This window comes from Candoia aspera, chromosome 2 (assembly GCF_035149785.1).
Source record: "Candoia aspera isolate rCanAsp1 chromosome 2, rCanAsp1.hap2, whole genome shotgun sequence".
NCBI lineage: Eukaryota > Metazoa > Chordata > Lepidosauria > Squamata > Boidae > Candoia > Candoia aspera.
The window spans coordinates 123,732,151-123,750,344 of record NC_086154.1 but is presented as its reverse complement, the minus strand read 5'-3'; the positions used below and the strand labels follow the sequence as shown (position 1 = coordinate 123,750,344).

Sequence of the window (18,194 nt, the reverse complement as noted above, 5' to 3'; positions counted from 1 at the left end):
CATGAATCCAAGAGGACCCCCAAGTTATGGACCAGATCTGTCTGGGGCAGTGCAACCCCATCCAGCACTACAGATGACAAGTTCCTGGGACACGAGGTGCCATTAATCCACAGCCACTCCGTCTTACTAGGGTTCAGTCAAAGCCTGTTGTTCCCCATCCAGGCCCACACAGCCCCCAGACACTCAGAAAGGGTGGTCACGGCGTCACTTACTTCATCCGGGATGGAGATGTACAATTGAGTATTATCAGCATACTGATGATACCTCATCCCATGGTGACGAATGATCTCACCCAGAGGTTTCATGTAGATGTTAAAAAGAAGAGGGGAGAGTACTGATCTCTGCGGCATCCCACAAAGAAGGGGCTATGGGGCCAATCTCTCCTCCCCTATCAACACCAACTGGGACTGGCCCTGGAGGAAGAAGGCGAACCAGCGCAAGACTACACAGCCCACCCCCAACTCCCTGAGCCGCCCCAAAAGGATACCATGGTTGATGGTATCGAAAGCTGCTGAGAGGTCAAGAAGAGCCAGGATGGATGCACTGCCTCCATCCCGCTCCCGCCAGAGATCATCCATAAGTGCGACCAATGCCATTTCTGTCCCATAACCGGGTCTGAAACCTGACTGAAAGGGGTCTAGATAATCCGTTTCATCCAGGATTCTCTGGAGCTGCAACACCACCACTTTCTCAACCACTTTCCCCAAAAAGGGGAGGTGGGAGACTGGGCGAAAATTATCCAGTATGCTGGGGTCCAGTGATGGTTTCCTGAGGAGCGGGCACACTAGCGCCTCCTTGAAGGCTACTGGAAATGCCCCCTCTCTAGGATGCATTTATCATCGCCTGGACCCAACCACCTGTCCCCACCCTAGCTGCCTTCACCAGCCAGGAGGGGCATGGATCTAATTGGCAAGTGGTGGTGTTTACAGTCCAGAGGATCCTGTCCACTTCCTTGGGCCTAACAGGATCAAACTGTTCCCAGATAACAGAGTAAGAACGTTCCCCGGGTATCTCCCCAGATACTGCTTCATGCTCAGAGTCCAACTTGAAGCGGATCTGAGCGATTTTATCCTGCAGATGCCTAGAAAACTCCTCAGCTCGGCCCTGAAGATGGATCTCATAGGGCAGGTCCTCTTTTGCACCTTCCATAGTACAATGGAAGCAGACAATCACAATTTGTTTCTTGCAGCACTTGTCCTTAGCTGTACTGATGTTAAGGGAGTATTCCCCCCTTAAGCTGATAACATATATAGGGAGCCTCCAGATCAGGGTTTCTCAACCAGGGTTCTGTGGAGCCCTAGGGTTCTGTAAGAGGTCACTAGGGGTTCCCTGGGAGATCACAATTTATTTAAATAATTATTTCAAATTCAGGCAACTTCACATTAAAGAGTTAAGTTTCATTCTTTCAGTTTAAGAACACTGTTAATGCATATATATAGGCCTACACATGAAACAATTATAATAATTTTGTAACTTCTGGCCTATATTTGAGCCTGAATGTGCAGGGATTCCCCCAGGCCTGAAAAATATTTCAAGGGCTCCTCCAGGGTCAAAAGGTTGAGAAAGGCTGCTCCAGATGAATGAAATCTGTCATGCTTCACCCTCATTACACCAGAAGCAAATTAGGTGACCAGCAGTATGTGAGATCAGAGAGGTGCTAATTGGCCACTTCAGGCTAATTCAAACATGCCCTTCCCACCAGGCCCTGATCTGTCTCATCTGCCACCATTCTGCTTTTCCCTCTAAGGAGCTGGAGACAGCAAAGCTGTGGTGGAGATTCTTTGGATTTGCCCAAGGCATCATGACTGTTCCGCCAGCAGTATCTTAGTACTTTAAGTCACTAGCACTTACCAGTTTAGTGCAAGGCTGAAGTAATGTAAGAGTGAAATAATGGTACCAGCTATCAGGCTTCAAGCGAGAGTTCAGCAGCAAATATCAGCTCTTCAGGCAATAATAGCCCCTTATTCAAGACCAGGCTTATTCAACTGAAGGTTCTCAGACATAACTCAGCTAGACTAGTGTCTTTAGGGTATACAATCCCTCCATTTCACAGTAGTCTGTTCAAGTCTCACAGTTCCCAAATCTTCCAGGACCTGCAGTGGTTCTGCCTGACCACTGCAATCATCCAATGAGACACTTCTGGATGTGCTATATCCTGTGGATATCCATTAGTGTCAAGCAGGAAGAGGAATTTCCAATGTAATTTTGCCCACTGTCCCTCTCTAGAGATGCACAGGCTAAATTTCTATTTACCTTGGCACTGACATTCATGATTTGTTTTCATTTGTTTGTTTGTTTGTTTTATTTTATTTTCTATCCCACCTTTATTATTTTTATAAATAACTCAAGGCGGTGAACATACCTAGTACTCCTTCCTCCTATTTTCCCCACAACAGCAACCCTGTGAGGTGAGTTGGGCTGAGAGAGAGGGACTGGCCCAAGGTCACCCAGCCGGCTTTCATACCTATGGCGGGACTAGAACTCACAGCCTCCTGGTTTATAGCCCAGCACCTTAGCCACTAGACCAAACTGGTTCTGGTTTGGTACATTTGGTACAGTTTTGAACAGTTTCGGTCCTCCTTTGGTTGATGGCTTTTGAATGGTCTCCTGCTTTTACCTCTGTTCTTTTGACTTCAGGCTAGATTACTACAACCTATGTGAAATAACCTGTTGAGTCTTTTTTGTTATTATCCTGTTGTTTGACAGCCTGAAACGTCCAAAACACCATATTGGCTTTGTTCCATAAGAAAAACAAAGAACCTTTCTCTTTTTTTATTTTTTCTGAACTCAAGGCATTTTGTATCTATTTCCTCTTCAGTAACTGACCTTTTCATGTATCTGACAAAATGGGATGTATTCTACGAAAGCTAATATCACAACATATTGATCTAGCTCTTAAGATGCCACCCATCTTCTGTTTTCTCTGAAAAGATATTATTAAAATCCTTTTTTGATCTGAGCACTTTCTTGGAAGCTCAAGATGTTGACAGTTTAGAAGATTTACAGCTTAATTACAACACAACTGTAGGTATGAATTTCCTTCAGTAGGTTTCCTAAACTAATGGTGGTGGTGAGCATCCTACTTATTTGTACAGTCTGGCCACACTCTTCCTCACCTTCCATCTGAAAAGAACGGGAGTAGGAGAAAAATTCCTGACAGGACCGTATTATTCAGTGGGACAGGAGGCCCAGCCTAGGGCCTATAAAAATTAAACAGCCTATGAATACATTTCTGACCAATTTTAAAAATGTGTATGATAAAAACAATAAAGTTTAACCTTTTAAAAAAAATATGTACATTGCAAGGATAGGCAGTATATACAAGCGAAGAAGCAGAATCATAGCAGTATCCATCTTTTTCCATAAAGTAAAAGAAATATAAACTTTGAATGGAAAACACTATATTCCACTCATAAAAATTATCCAAGTTCATTCATCCAATATAACATGGGTTATCCTTATCAAGGATGGGGGGACATACTAGTTACCAACATACTATTTCATAAGATCCTTGGACTAACGTATTGGCAGGTCATACATACTGTTTTGCTATCAGAAAAAAAATATTGAAGATAGTTATCCCTAGAAATTGTTACTCTCATACAAAGAATCAACCATCTATGAAACAGGAGCACTCAACTCTAAAAGGTCTTTAATGCAGACCTGGATATTGGCTATTTATACTACATATAAGTGGTGTCCCCAACATGGTGCTGCTGGATGCCAATATGCTGGTAGATCTCCCCTTGAATTCCTCTGGGCACCTGCCCCACCCTTTAAATGTATTTTACATTCAACTAGTCAAATGAGATAATACTTACATTATCATTGCTTCCTTTGTTGTCCTCATATTTTGTCTCTATGTGAATGGAGAACTTGGGCAAAAATGAGCACTGCAAAGAAAACAACATATAATACAACAATTGCAACCACTAACAACTTCATGACTTCATCTGTCCATTACAGTATCCTGGCTGTAGCTACCTGCCTCACATTTGGGAGAATCAGCATGACATTTATAGGTGCAAAATCTCTATAAGGACCGGGGGGAAAAAAATAGCCCACAAGTCCAAACAGTCTCAATGCTCTCCATGAATTTTTCAGCCCATGGATAGTCTCCTAAATTTTGCTGGCAAGTTACACTTTCATCAGTTAGAACTGAAGCATTTGTTTCATGGGAAGACAGTTATGCTATTCTTGTAAGGGTAAGCAACAAAAACAAACCAATTTCTAAGGGAAAAAAAAACTTGGCGAGGAAAAGCAGGAGAGCAGATGTAATAGGTATATGAACTGAAGGAAGTTTAATCCTTTTGCCACCCACATTTCTGCTGCCAAATAATCCAAGTCATTTTTCCTGCCACAGAATTCCATATGTATGTTTGGAGATGTTTTTCATTAATGTAACAACTTCCAGATTTATGACAAATAAAATAGAATGAAATTAGCATCATCATCATCATCATCATATGTTAACCAACTATCTTTATGTCCCTCAGCATAAAGAAGCCCCACAAACTGATTATGAATGATATGTCCACATGACATTGCCTTTGTCTCATCCCCAGTTCACAGAGGAAGAAACTTCAAAAGAAGTCTTTCCTCTTCCAGACACAATTTTGGCCATGGACACAGCCTAGCACACAACTGACAATGTGCTTGAGTCTGCAATCTACACATCTCCTATGCACCACTTTAGGCTGCTGTGGGCAAGACACCTCCTCTGGTCACTGGGCACTGGACTCTATAGCCATGTTGGCTTAAGCTGCAGGAATGATAGACATCAGCTTCCATGCTGAAATCTATTCATGTTATGCCCAAATGGCACCTTCCATAGCATTTATCAGATCTTACGTAGCCACTTTATAATCATGGGTTCAGAATTCTCTTGAGTGCTACATGTGTTTTTTGAACATGGGTTTAAAAATTGCTCAAGTCTTGCGCTGCACAGAATTTTGACTTACACCAGGAAAGAGAGCTGGTTGTTCTGTCCCCAATGAGGGTATTATAAATGTTCTGCTTTTGCTGACAAGGGATTTCACGTGGCTGTGGTTTTTAGTGGGGTGGGCACTACTACTCGCAGCAAACCTCAGAATAAGTAGAGACATTCAATTGCATGTACACATTCCAGTCAATGCAAATAATTACAGAATTCTACCTATATAAGTCTATGCTTCAGTACAAAGAGACAACAATTTACCAGAATAACACAAAAGCTGTCAGTTGAAACAGCCTGCTCTTGGAGGGCTATGCCTAGCTCTTTCATCCCTTGGGAACCAACAGAAGCATTTGGGGTTGCTATGGTGCAGAGGAGAGATGCTGGGTGAAATGGGAGGGAGAGCCCCCGTGCTTTTCTTAAGCCTCCCTTCATCCCTCTGACCTGTTAGCTGGATTATTTTTGGACAGGTGTTTAGTGCTCCTTCCGAAGAGCACTGGCCCTATGTTTAAAAAGCACCTCTGGGCCTATGATCTGTTAGGCAGGCAACTCAATGGCAGCCAAACCTGCCATTCCAAGCACCATCTACACTTGTCCAATTAAGGAAAGGGACTGTTGGTTATTTTTCCTGCTGGCAGGTGATATTTGGTGGAAGAAGAGACAAAGCCAGGAGAATTCACCCATTGCTTCCCTTAATTTGTCTTGCGTTAAGCACCACTCACCAGCCTCGCTACTGAGATAGATTAGGGTTTAGCAGCCAGGCAGAGCAATTTATGGTGGTATACGTTTCTGCCAATTTAAGCACTGGAGGAATGTATGTTAATGTGGCTATGATGAAGAATTACAGAATAAAGGCATTTATTTATTTTATTTATTAAACAAATTTATATGGCTGCCCATCTTGAAAAAGTGACTCTGGGCGGCATACCACAATCCAATAAAATGATAAATATATGAAAAATCATTACCTAAAAACATTATATAGTAATTATTAAAAAACATTAAAAACTATAAAAGCAGAACGAAAACAGAAAAAGAAAATAATAGGCAAAGGGATGTTAATAATGGAGCCACCTCACTAGTTCACACGTCCCCTGGGGTCCCCAGGCCTGCTGGCATAACCAGGGCTTGAGGGACCTTCGGAAGCTCAACAGTGATGAGGATGACCTCATCTGTGGGGGGAAAAGGTTAGCCAAATGCAAGCATCTCAAAGAGAATGCAGTGTATGGAAGCTGGGCTCTTACCTAAGTGTCTGTTGGATGACAAAAGAGCGCAGCCCAGGGAAAGGGATGCTCTCTCTGTAGAAGGTTCCAGCCTAATCAATTTTTAAAAATAAGGATAAAGCAGCTGATAGGTATGGCCATCTTCCTGAGACTCCAGAGAACTACTCCCACTCATTTTAGGCAAGCTTACTAAGTTGCGCAATTATCTGGCTCCTATTGGCAGCTTAATATATCCTAAAGTGCCTTAATAATTGTGCTGTGTATCTAGGATTTCCTCCATTTTTAAATTGCCCCTGCCTCTGCAGCACCCACCTCCAACTCCCTAAAGTCCTCTGATTCTTTAGAGCTGCTGGGAGAAAAGGAATTGAAGGAAGATCATTACCTTCCTTGTTCCCAGTGAGTGTGAGTGGTAGATTCTGGATTCAACCTATGGCTTTAGAATGCCCTCCTATAGACTTTTTTCTTTAACTTATGGAAAAGAATCTCCAGAATTCTAAAAACTGCAAAGCAACTGTCCCACACACTGGGATCATTGTGTTTAGGAAAAATAAATTGAACAATTCTCCTCTGAAAATGGAAACATATAGAAATCAAAGTGATTGATTGATTGATCAAATGCATACGCTGATGTTTTAGGACTAAGTTTATGTTTAGAAATATTTAAAATTTGGGCATCAACTTATTTAACAACAAGAAGTCTCATGCCTTGCCCATAAAGTATGCCATTTTGTCTCTCATTTTAAGGAAAGGCTAATCCTTCCTATTGTTAGATTTTTGCTATCCGTTAACCTATAATCTACGACATAACATATAGACTTACTGTTATCAACATTTAGCAGTAACTAAATCCAAATTACAACACAAGTATACATCCCATGCGTACTGTCCTGTTCAGACTAAACACCAGACAGGTTCTCAAAGAATATTCTTTACTGATAACTATTTACAATAAGTAAGTCCTTGATATGCGAGACTGGGTTAAACAAGCCCAACTGGGCCGACTGGATCCGACTGGAACATGAAGGCTGGAGGCAACAGTTCTCGAACTGGAACAGTACTGGAACGACGCTGATGCTGAATCTCTCTGTCATGAGTACTGATGGCGAGCAGGAGGGGGCCCCTATCCAGGGGGGAAAACGCATGTGTAGTACTGAGGAGTTAAGCAGCCATTCAAAGAGACACAGATCAGACCCGCCTTAACCTTTGGGGTTTATCTGTATGGGTTTTCCCACACTTCTTCAGTTTGTTAGGATTTTCTGTCTAATGTAGCAGTAATAAAACACTAGAGACCTATTCCTTGTCTCAGCGTGGTTCCTGACTGTTAGGACGTCAATCCTAACAAACTCCCTACTCCCATTGAAAGAGGGAGGAACAAAAAAAAAAAAAAGGAAGAGACATTTGGGAAAATGTCTTCGGAAAACCAGGAAATTCGGCAAGCCATCCAACAACTGGCAGCAGCATTGCAACAACATCAACAAGAAGTAGATCTCCAGATCAACACATTACAAGCAGCCATGCTACAGCAGTTACAACAACCAGCTCCGATTAACCCACAACCGGCGCCAGCAGCAGCAGCAGCAGCAGCTCCGCCAGTAGTCTTGAGATCCCAGGGCAGTCTACCAGAGAAGTTTGGAGGAGAAGCAGGACAGTTGAGAACCTTTCTCACACAGTGCACAATGTTTTTCGACAGCAGACCGGCAGAGTTTCCCACAGACAGAACCAGAGTCACCTTCATCCTAAGTCTGCTAAAGGGACCAGCAGCCAAATGGGCTATTCCCATGGTGGAGAACAACGACCCGATTCTCAACGACTACCAGAACTTTTTGGCAGGGTTCCGAGCACACTTTGATGACCCGATCGGAGAGGTCACTGCCAGCCGGGAAATTCGGAAGCTCAAGCAAGGCAACAAGAGGGTGGGAATTTACATTGCTGATTTCAAGCTGTTAGCAGGAGATCTGGACTGGAATGAGAGTGCCTTGAAAGACCAATTCAAACAGGGGCTGGATGAAGAAATTGAAAATGAATTAGTGCGCCAGGGAACACCAGCTACCCTAGAAGGTTTATATCAACTGTCTGTGGTCATAGACGCCAGGCTAGAAGAGCTCAGACAGATGCAGCCGGGGAGAAACAGGGGCCTCAGAGCGCTTCCAGGATTTCCAGCTCTCTCCACAGCATCTCTCTACTCAGGACCAGAGGAGCCAATGCAGATCGGGGCGAGCAGGAGGCTTATTTCTGAGGCTGAGAGACAGAGAAGGAGAGAGAGAGCCCTCTGTTTCTACTGCGGAGTCCAGGGGCACATGGTGAGAGCTTGCCCAGCGAGCAGCCAAGCAAATTCTGTAAGAGCCCCAGGGCAAGCAGCAGAACCAAGAGCTAGAGGCCCTCATGGATTCTGGAGCTTCCACCAATTTTATTGATGTACAGACCGTACAAGACCTCAACATCCCAACCATAGAATTGCCACGTCCCATAGAAGTTGAGACCATTGACGGCCAGCCCCTCAAGGCAGGGCCGATTAGAAGTTTCACAGAACCTTTGCAACTAACAACGGGAGACCACATTGAGTGGATCCAACTTTATGTTACTGTAACACTGAATGTGCCTATAGTCCTGGGCACACCTTGGCTGAAGATCCACAACCCATTGTTGAACTGGACTACGGGAGCAATCTCCTTCCCAGCTAAGGAATGCCAGCACCAAAAGATTCAAGCCGCTCTTCTCTCTCCAGCAACCAACGCAGTCACAGAAGCAGGGGGGCGGGGTCCAGTTGCCAGCCAAGTATGCAGATTTCGCAGACGTTTTCAGTGAACAAGAGGCCACAGCACTACCCCCCCATAGGGACTGTGATTGCACCATTGAGTTGATACCAGGAGCCAAGATTCCAGCAAGGGAACAATATCCCATGTCCCCCAAGGAACTAGCCACCTTAAAGGATTACTTGGATTCTAATCTCCAAAAGGGTTTCATCCGACCATCTACTTCCCCAGCGTCTGCTCCTACCTTCTTCATACCAAAGAAGCCTGACCCGTTGGCATCGGCAAACCAGGAGGCACCCATGAGAGTGGTGCATGATTTCAGTTCCCTCATTAACGTCACGGTCAAGGAAAATTACCCACTCCCCCTAATATCTGATCTGCTGGATTGCTTACAGAAAGCACATATTTTTACTAGGTTGGACCTCAGGAATGCGTACAATCTGATCCGGATGAAAGAGGGGCATGAATATCTGACTGCCTTCGATACCAGGTTTGCTAAATTTGAGTACCTTGTTTTGCCCTTTGGCTTGTCTAATGCAGGAGCCATATTTTCCCGATTTATGAATCAAATTTTCTCTGATTTACTAGATAAGTATCTGGTCATTTATCTAGATGACATATTAATATTCTCTGAGGATGCTACAACTCATGTAACCCATGTACGTAAAAAGACTGAGAGAGAACAAGCTGTTCACCAAGCTAGAGAAGTGTGCCTTCGATTTAACTGAATTACATTTCCTGGGCTATAAAATATCAACGGAAGGCATATCCATGGATCCTTCTAAGGTCCAGGCAATTCTCTCTTGGCAACCCCCCCCCCCCCGAAAGGTGAAAGAGGTACAAAAATTTCTAGGGTTCTGCCATTTTTACAGGAGATTCATAAATAAATTTAGTGACAGGGCTAAACTCCGCACACAGCTTTTGAAGAAAGGATCAAAATTCATTTGGGGGGAGAGGGAGCAAGCAGCCTTCCAAGAATTTAAGCAGCTCTTTGCATCCCAGCCATTTTTAAAGCACCCTGATCCCACAAAGCAATTCATAATGCATTTAGATGCTTCAGATTTTGCTATCGTGGCTGTTTTATTGCAATATACTAACAAAACAGAGAATACATTGCTCCCTTGTGCATTTTTCTCCCACGTGCTCTCACCAGCAGAGAGAAACTATGATGTTTTTAACAAGGAGTTGCTGGCAATTAAAGCAGCATTTCAAGAGTGGAGGCACTGGCTAGAAGGTGCAACCTTTCCTGTGAAAGTTTGCACCGATCACAAGAATTTATAGCTTCTACAAAACACCAGATCCCTCACCCCACGCCAAATCAGATGGAGCCAGTTTTTCTCCCGTTTCAATTTTGTTATTTCTTATGTTCCCGGGGCACAGAACTGTTTGGCAGATGCCCTGTCTCGATCCATTCAGGCAACCCCTGCTACTCACCAGGAGGTACAGGCTATCATATTACAACCTCACAACTTTCAGCAGTCTATGAGGGGGAACCAGACAGAGATTTTAGCAGCAGGCAGACAAGCAGAGGACCTATTTACAAGAGTCAGAGCTCAGCAGCAACAGGACCCGTATCCCAGGGCCAGGATGGATGACCTCCAGAGGGGCCCGCAAGACACTGCCTCCCCATTTAATGTGGAGGTAGGAATCCTTTGGCATAGCGGGCGATTATACATTCCCCCCTCATTGAGGGAAGAAGTACTGAGACTTTGCCATGACCATCAAATGGCAGGCCACAGAGGTGTTTTCAAAACTCTCCATAGAGCTCTGAGAGACTACTGGTGGCCTAAGATGACTGCAGACATAAAGGGTTATGTTGCTTCTTGTCATACCTGTAGACGAGCCAAGCCTCTCCCAGGGAAGCCCACAGGACTCTTGCAACCCCTACCCACCCCCAGTAGGCCTTGGGATACAATCTCCATGGATTTCATCACTGATTTACCCCCGGTCCAGGGGCTGACTTCCATACTAGTGGTGGTGGACCTTTTCACTAAAATGGCGCATTTTATTCCTTGCAAGGGCCTCCCATCTGTGCAAACCACAGCGCAGTTGTTTATGGACCATGTTTTTTGGTATAGAGGCATGATAAATCACTTGGTGAGTGACAGAGGCCCTCAGTTCACTTCCAGGTTCTGGAGGGCCCTTTTCCAGTCATTAGGGGTCCAGATCCACCTACCATCATTGCGTCATCCGGCTAGTAACGGGCAAGCTGAGAAAATTAACCAATGGTTACAGCAGTATCTCAGGTGTTACACCACTTATCAGCAAGACAATTGGTCAGCCCTGCTCCCCATGGCAGCATTTACTTATAACAACTCTATGCAATCCTCTACCAAGACGTCTCCTTTCCAAGCACTCTACGGGGTTAGCCCTCGGGTGTTGCCCACCTCCTCCCAGCAGGGAACTGTTCCAGCTGCGGCTGATTTTCTTAAAGAGCAACAAGCCGCACAGGAGTTGTTAAAGGAGCAGCTGAACAGGGCAAAGAGTGCTTACAAGAGAGCTGCAGATGCTCACAGACAAGAGGGGCCAGCGATTGCAGTAGGAGGCAAAGTGTGGCTCTCTACCAAGTTTTTGATCTCTACCAGACCCTCCAAGAAGTTGGACTCTAAGTTTGTGGGCCCTTTCACTGTGGTACAGCAGATAAATCCAGTGGCTTATTGCTTAAAGCTGCCAGCGTCCATGAAAATCCATCCAGTCTTTCACAGAGCCTTGCTAGCCAAAGACCCTCCCCCAAGTACCTTAGGATCGCAAATGCCCCCCCCTCCAATAATTGTGGAGGGGGAGGAGGAATACGAAGTCGAGGAAATTCTGGACTCTAGGAGGAGGGGAAGGGGCATCCAATATTTAATACACTGGAAAGGGTACCCTGAGGAAGAGCACACGTGGGAAAATGCCAGAGATGTGCATGCACCAGCACTGGTTCAACGATTCCATCAGCTTTTCCCTCACAAACCCAAGCCTCGCACTCTACCAGAAATTCCTCACTTGACTGAGCAAGCAGAGGAATCCCAAGCAGAGGAGTTCATAAGTTGGCAACCTCCACCCCCGCCAGAGGCTCTGAGGCCAGAGAGAGAGGAGGAGGGAGAGCCGCAGCCCTCCACCTCCGGCTTGCATTTCCCAAGGGGGAGGGGGGAAGAACCTTCTAATTATCTAGCTATTTTCCAGCAGCAGCCACCTGGGCCAGAAGCGTTATCAGACCTGGAGAGCAGCACTGATTTGTCCTTGGAGGAGTTTTCCTTTGAAGAATTTCCATCGTTGCTCAGTTCCCATGGGAGCTTGGAGGGGGAGATGGACTCTCATGAGAACTCTGGAAGGGAGGGGGCTGAAATGGAATGTGAATCTGGAGGGAAGGGTGATGTCATGAGTACTGATGGTGAGCAAGGGGGGCCTCTATCCAGGGGGGAAAACGCATGTGTAGTACTGAGGAGTTAAGCAGCCATTCAAAGAGACACAGATCAGACCTGCCTTAACTTTTGGGGTTTATCTGTCTGGGTTTTTCCCACGCTTCTTCAGTTTGTTAGGATTTTCTGTCTAATGTAGCAGTAATAAACACTAGAGACCTATTCCTTGTCTCAGCGTGGTTCCTGGCTGTTAGGACACTCTGACTCACTGGATCTGGGATCAGGACTATGAACAACAGACAGGGATGAACTGAAGACTTGGAGCAGGACTCAAACTCAGAGCAAGGTTAGACTCGGCTGGGATTCTAGACTAGGCGGGGTACTCTGAACTGAAGACTTGAAGACAAGGCCTGAAACTGGAACAAGGCTGGACTTGGCTGGAATTCCCGGACTAGGCTGGATTCTCTGGGCAGGAGACTTGGAGCAAGGCTTGGAACTTCAAACTCGGCTGGACTCTGCTGGAAGTGCCAGACTAAGCTGGCAACCACATCCTGAACACGATAGGTGTGAAATTCCTGAAAACAATGGAGCATGAGAAGCGCGGGTACGCAGGACTGGAGGCAAATGGCAGCGCTGGAACATCAAGGGTTGCCCATGCTGCTAAGGAGATCGTGGAGTTTCAAGGCTAGAAGCAAGGCAAAGGCTGCTGGGCACAGCTGATGCTGATTCCTCGTTGGCAGCAGATGCCGGATTCAATTTGTCTTCCGAGTGGAGCTCGAACGCTTGTTCCTCATAGGCCACAGATGCTGACTCTGACACCGTTAAGGACTCTTCTCCCGAAGCTGCAGGCTTAGAGGATCGTTTGTCTCTGGCAGCTCACTCTCGGTGCGGCTGCCTTTTATCCCGATCTTTGGCGCGCTTGGAGTCTCCTGTAGCCAATCAGGCTGCCTTCTGCTTCGTGTGTTTCTCAGCCTGTCTCTGGCACGTGCTGATTGGAGCATTCAATTCCTCCTCCATATCTCGTCCAATCAGCGTTGCAACTTCTTCCTGCTCTGCTGAGTCATGCTGGAGTTTCATTTCTCTGATTCCAGCCCAATAAGTTTCCAATTCCTCAGAAACTAATTCTGAGTCAGAGGCAAGCTTGGTTCTGACACGTACATTGTACTTTAGCAAAGCTAGAAAATTACTGCAACATAGAGAATGCTAGGTTGTTTGATTAAAAACCAACCAAATGATGCCTTAGTGATAGCATATTAATTCATACAAAAAGTAAAGTCAGATAGAAGATACAAATGCAGAAAATTAATGTTGTAAGCATATTGAAGTTTAAGACATAATTCCTTCTTGTCCACTTCCCTTGAGCATACATTTCTCAAGTATACATAGGCATTTTTGTTAGCACACATGGCATATAAAGGAATACACAGAGCATATTTTCTAATTTCCTATTTAACATCTCTAGATGTTGCCAGGTGCTACTCTAGAGATAAATAATAATTAATAAAAATAATCTTTGTAAGAGATTTAGAAAGTCTACAATACTCTGCCACAAACGGGAGCAGGAAACAGTGAGAATCTCAGTCTAAAGGTCTAGTTTTGAGAAACTTGAGAAAAAACTATTAAATGCTAACAAATTCCCCTAAGCCAACATTTCTTTTGCATTACCCTTTCTAAGGCTCCTCTACTTGATGGGTCTCCCACCAAAAAATCAATTTGTTCCAGATGTGATTGTGTAGAAATTTTTCAGCATATTTGAAAACTGGTATCATACCTTCCCTATTTAAAGCTAAACACATCCACTTCCCCCAATCTCATCTCATAACACTCAGTTTAAATCCCTCTGATAATCTTGATTGTCTTTCCAATCTGTTTGAATGTGCGGTGCCCAGAAGGTGTGGTTTTGCCAGTGCAGAATAGAAGGCAACTCTTTCTTCTCCTGGTTTGAAAATAGTTCTTCTCTTGATGGAATCTAAAACTGTTTGCTTTCTTTGCAGCCACATCACATTGCTGACTCATAGCTTGCTATCATTTCCCCAAGAACAAATGCCAATCTGGAGAGCTGTTATTTGAGTTTTTATTCCTAAAGGAAAAACTATGCATTTTTCTCTGATAAATTTAATACTGATATTATCTGCCCATTTTTGTAAATATCAGGATCATTTCTGCCTTCTAGGGTATTAGCTAGTAGCAATCCTTGTTACTGAGAATTGCCTTCATTTTTGCCTTTGGGGAAAATACTGGTGGTATTTATTAAAAATGTATCAGTCTGCATAAATTTGCTGACAAGTTCTCAAAGTTTCAGTCCTCTCCCAGATCTCTAACAGCAATGGGGAAATGCATGCTGAGTCTAGTGCACATGATTACAAAGGGCTATGCTTGCTTCCCACCCATGATGTGCCCAGAACTGTTTATCTTCCCATATTTTAATATACAACCAGTAGAGAAGGGCTTTCAGCACTCCACAGTGGAGAAGGAGCAGAATAAACTCAAACTTAATTAATTACTAAGACAACTTTGTGAGTATTCCCTAGACAGAGGAAGAAGAGAAAACAGCCATGGAAAACACATAGCGATAGTCAAATTTTAAATTCATTACAGATGCCTTATACTAAAAAAAAGAAAGCAAGAAAGAATTAAGGCTATTTTTAGGGTGATGATCGATTAATGTTGCCATAGCAATAAGAAGCAACTGCATGAACATGGTATAATTTGCGTAAGCCAAGCCAAGTGCCAAAGAATTAAAGACACTAAACAGAAAACATACGGCATTTTTCTTTCAGCCTGTGGTGACTGCTATAATTGTAATCTTTCTATACCAACTGCACTCAAAATGATGATGAGATTACAATATTCTGAAGTAGAAATGTTGAAAATTAAGATAGTTAACATTTCTCCATTCTTTCATCTGAGGAACCTGTGGTTAATAACCAAGCAAAAACTGTTTCATGTGGTATCATCTAATGGGATCTTTTACAGAATAGCAGAACAGATTCTTAAGCCATTCTTCATTATTTTGCCCTTTAGAAGCATTAATTCTCAATCACTGGAAATTACTTTGGGTCTGTCAAATAATAAATGAGCAGTAGAAATGGAATGTTCATATACCAATTGCTTCCTTCAACTGCATTATCAGGTGGTTCAGGAACTAGTAAGGATTTGATGCACATGAAGTGAACAGCAACCGGGAAATTGCAAGGTAGAAGTCACTCAGTCGCATTTCATATTCACTATGAATGGACTAATGCTATCACTGAGTTTTAAGACCAACTGTTTGCCATATATTAGGACTCAGCAGCACTGAAAACCTGTAATTTGTTTATTTATTCAAGTTAGTTTTGATCACTGAATCCTGATGCTGACATCAGAGTAATATACTCTTTCCCAGATCCTTAATTGCTGTTGTACTAAATCATTACTGATCTTCCAAGAAAATAATGGAAAAACATTGTTTGGACAGTAGTAAAAATTATATTTTGATATAAATTTGTTAATGTTTGTGAACCAAAGTTGCATTTGGTTTGCAAAGTGACCAAATACATACAGCTTCTTTCATCTTTTTCCAGGCAGTATCCCAGGGCTACTGTAGATGTGCTGTAAAACTTGCCCTGGATGGAAGTGATCTGCCCATGACTTGAAGAAGCAAACATTTACTTGCTATTTTCAAGCTGCAATTATCTCAGACATGCAAGTAAGAGTTCCAACTTCTTTCAAATGTGTTTGTAGCCTTTAATGCAGCTAACACAATAGAGCCAAGACTCTGCCATGATGTTCAAGGGGTCACATCATCATTTCCTAGTTGTGCCTATTTTTTTACTTGATCACTTGAATTCCATAGAAAAACTGAAGTCAAAATATAAGTCCAGTGATAAAACTGAAAGTAGAATTGAAACTAAAGTTAAAACCCCCAACTTTATATAATTAAATTTAGATAAATATGTAATTTACATAAGGGAAACCTAGGGCTTTGTCCTTCCCATTGAACAGTTCTTGGTATCATCTCAACTTGTTTGAACGTAAAGGTACTAGCATAGGAATTCGGATTGCATAATACTGCAAAACAGTTTAATATTCAACTTAAACATCTTCTGATTTCACATTTTGTTTCAGAAGTCTTAGTAGCGTTGAGAACTCCTGAGAACTATCAGCACTGGAACATATTTTGGATATATCTAATATACAGTATTTTTATTTATAAATAAAGAGTATCATTAAAGTGATATCATTAAAGAGTATCATTAAAGTCATTTAGCTAATTGCAAGATCCCATATTAGGAAATCAATGGCTAAGGGTCTTAAAAAGTATAAAATATGTTTCTAATTATTCCAAGATAAGTCTAATTCAACAAAAGATTCTTTTTCACATTCACTGGACACCCCAGATAACGTTTTCAAAAAGGTTGGCTATCAACCTTACTTAGCTGGATGTATAAAATGGGTGAGGGAACACTTATTCATATAATATGGGTTGTCAATTGTCTTTCCAATTAGTTTACACACCTATTTAAAAGCAAGTGGCCATCAATAATGTTAGATAATATTTCTAATCATACTGTTGAAATAAACACAAATTTTGAAGTTAGTTTTTACAATGCAGGTTTACAGTTCAATTAAAATTGTTGTCAAACTATAGTTCTAAAGCAGCTGATCAAAATCCTCTTATTACCACAATAATTATTAATGGTGATTGAAAGCTAGTTATTGGGCATATTATATATTCTTACTCCCAAGTGTCATTGATTAATGGTTAATATAAATGCAGAAGGTAACAGATCAGTCTCCCTCAATATGAAGTTGGAGCATATAAATGGACAACAGGGCTCAACACCCCACTTCTTTAAAAAATGATAGGAAGAACAAGTATGTCAAACAGAAAAGGATCAAAACCAAATCAGTTAGAAAAAGTTGTTGGAGCAAAGGGAAACATAATTTGCATAATTCTTGGTAATTTCAATTATGAGCTTTGGGTTATAAGGCTAGTTACCGCGTTGTCAGCTCCTCTCACTAAGCCCGCGGGCACAGCCGCTCAGTCCGCCATTCCCCACTGGAAGCCTTCTGAATCATTTTCAAAGTGTGCTTGGCTATAATAGGTATATCCAAGTAGTCAATGCGAAAAGCCTGACTTAAGGACATCTTTACCTTTTGAATTTGTGAAGGACAACCTTCCCATCTTTCCACTTAATCTAGCTATGGAATTTTTTTTTAAATTTTGATCAAACTGTTATAGGGAAAGATGTGCTTACTACAGAAATATATTTCTACAAGATTTGTTTCATAGTTGAACAGAAACTTATTTTTCTCAGAGCAGTGTATTTTAAACTATGCACTGTGTCTCTTCTGTTTTATACTTCCTTGTTCAGTTCTTATTTTTTTCTGGGCACTGAGCCCAGATTTGTTTAATTTTGTCTGGAGATTGCAGCATTTTCCAGGTACTATATCTAGACAGATGGCTGCTTTATAAGTTAATGAAAGATAAAATGAAAAACTGTCTCTCTATTACCAGCAATAACCAGCATATTAAGGGCTGTGTGTCTCTTTTTTATATAAAAAGAGAAAGGGTTTTTTTTATTATTATTACAGCTACTGGGTAACAAAATATATCAAGCTTCTGAAATTATTACATTTTTACAACAGTAATATAACTGATAATATTAGAAGCTCTATTCTTCTTCAACTACATAAAAGAAGGAGCAATTTGCTGTTGAGTATCAGTATTTTTATTTTTTTAAAAAAGCTAAGAATCTATCATTTTGTTCTAATCATAGCTTTTTAAATACTAATTAACACGACAAAGAAGAATCAGAACTTACCGTGTATTCTGATCCACATTCAGCCGATGGGAATAAAAGAAAAGGAAAAATAATGGCATAAAATTATTTCATTGTTCATATTGCTTTAATTAAAATGCAAAGATACACTGCTAATTTTGAGGCATGATACAGAGCCC

At 42.4% G+C, this 18,194-nt stretch overlaps 1 protein-coding gene across 1 annotated transcript in view; it reads right to left on the bottom strand.

Annotated features, from left to right (window-relative positions):
- PITPNC1 (phosphatidylinositol transfer protein cytoplasmic 1) overlaps positions 1-18,194 on the bottom strand; it is a 162,314-nt gene that overhangs the window by 37,451 nt on the left and 106,669 nt on the right. Inside the window, exons 4-5 of the mRNA XM_063293487.1 lie at positions 18,058-18,065; positions 3,822-3,893 (exon numbers count right to left, since the gene is read on the bottom strand). Of these exons, the coding sequence (XP_063149557.1) occupies positions 3,822-3,893; positions 18,058-18,065 (80 nt within the window). The remainder of the gene's footprint in view (positions 1-3,821; positions 3,894-18,057; positions 18,066-18,194) is intronic.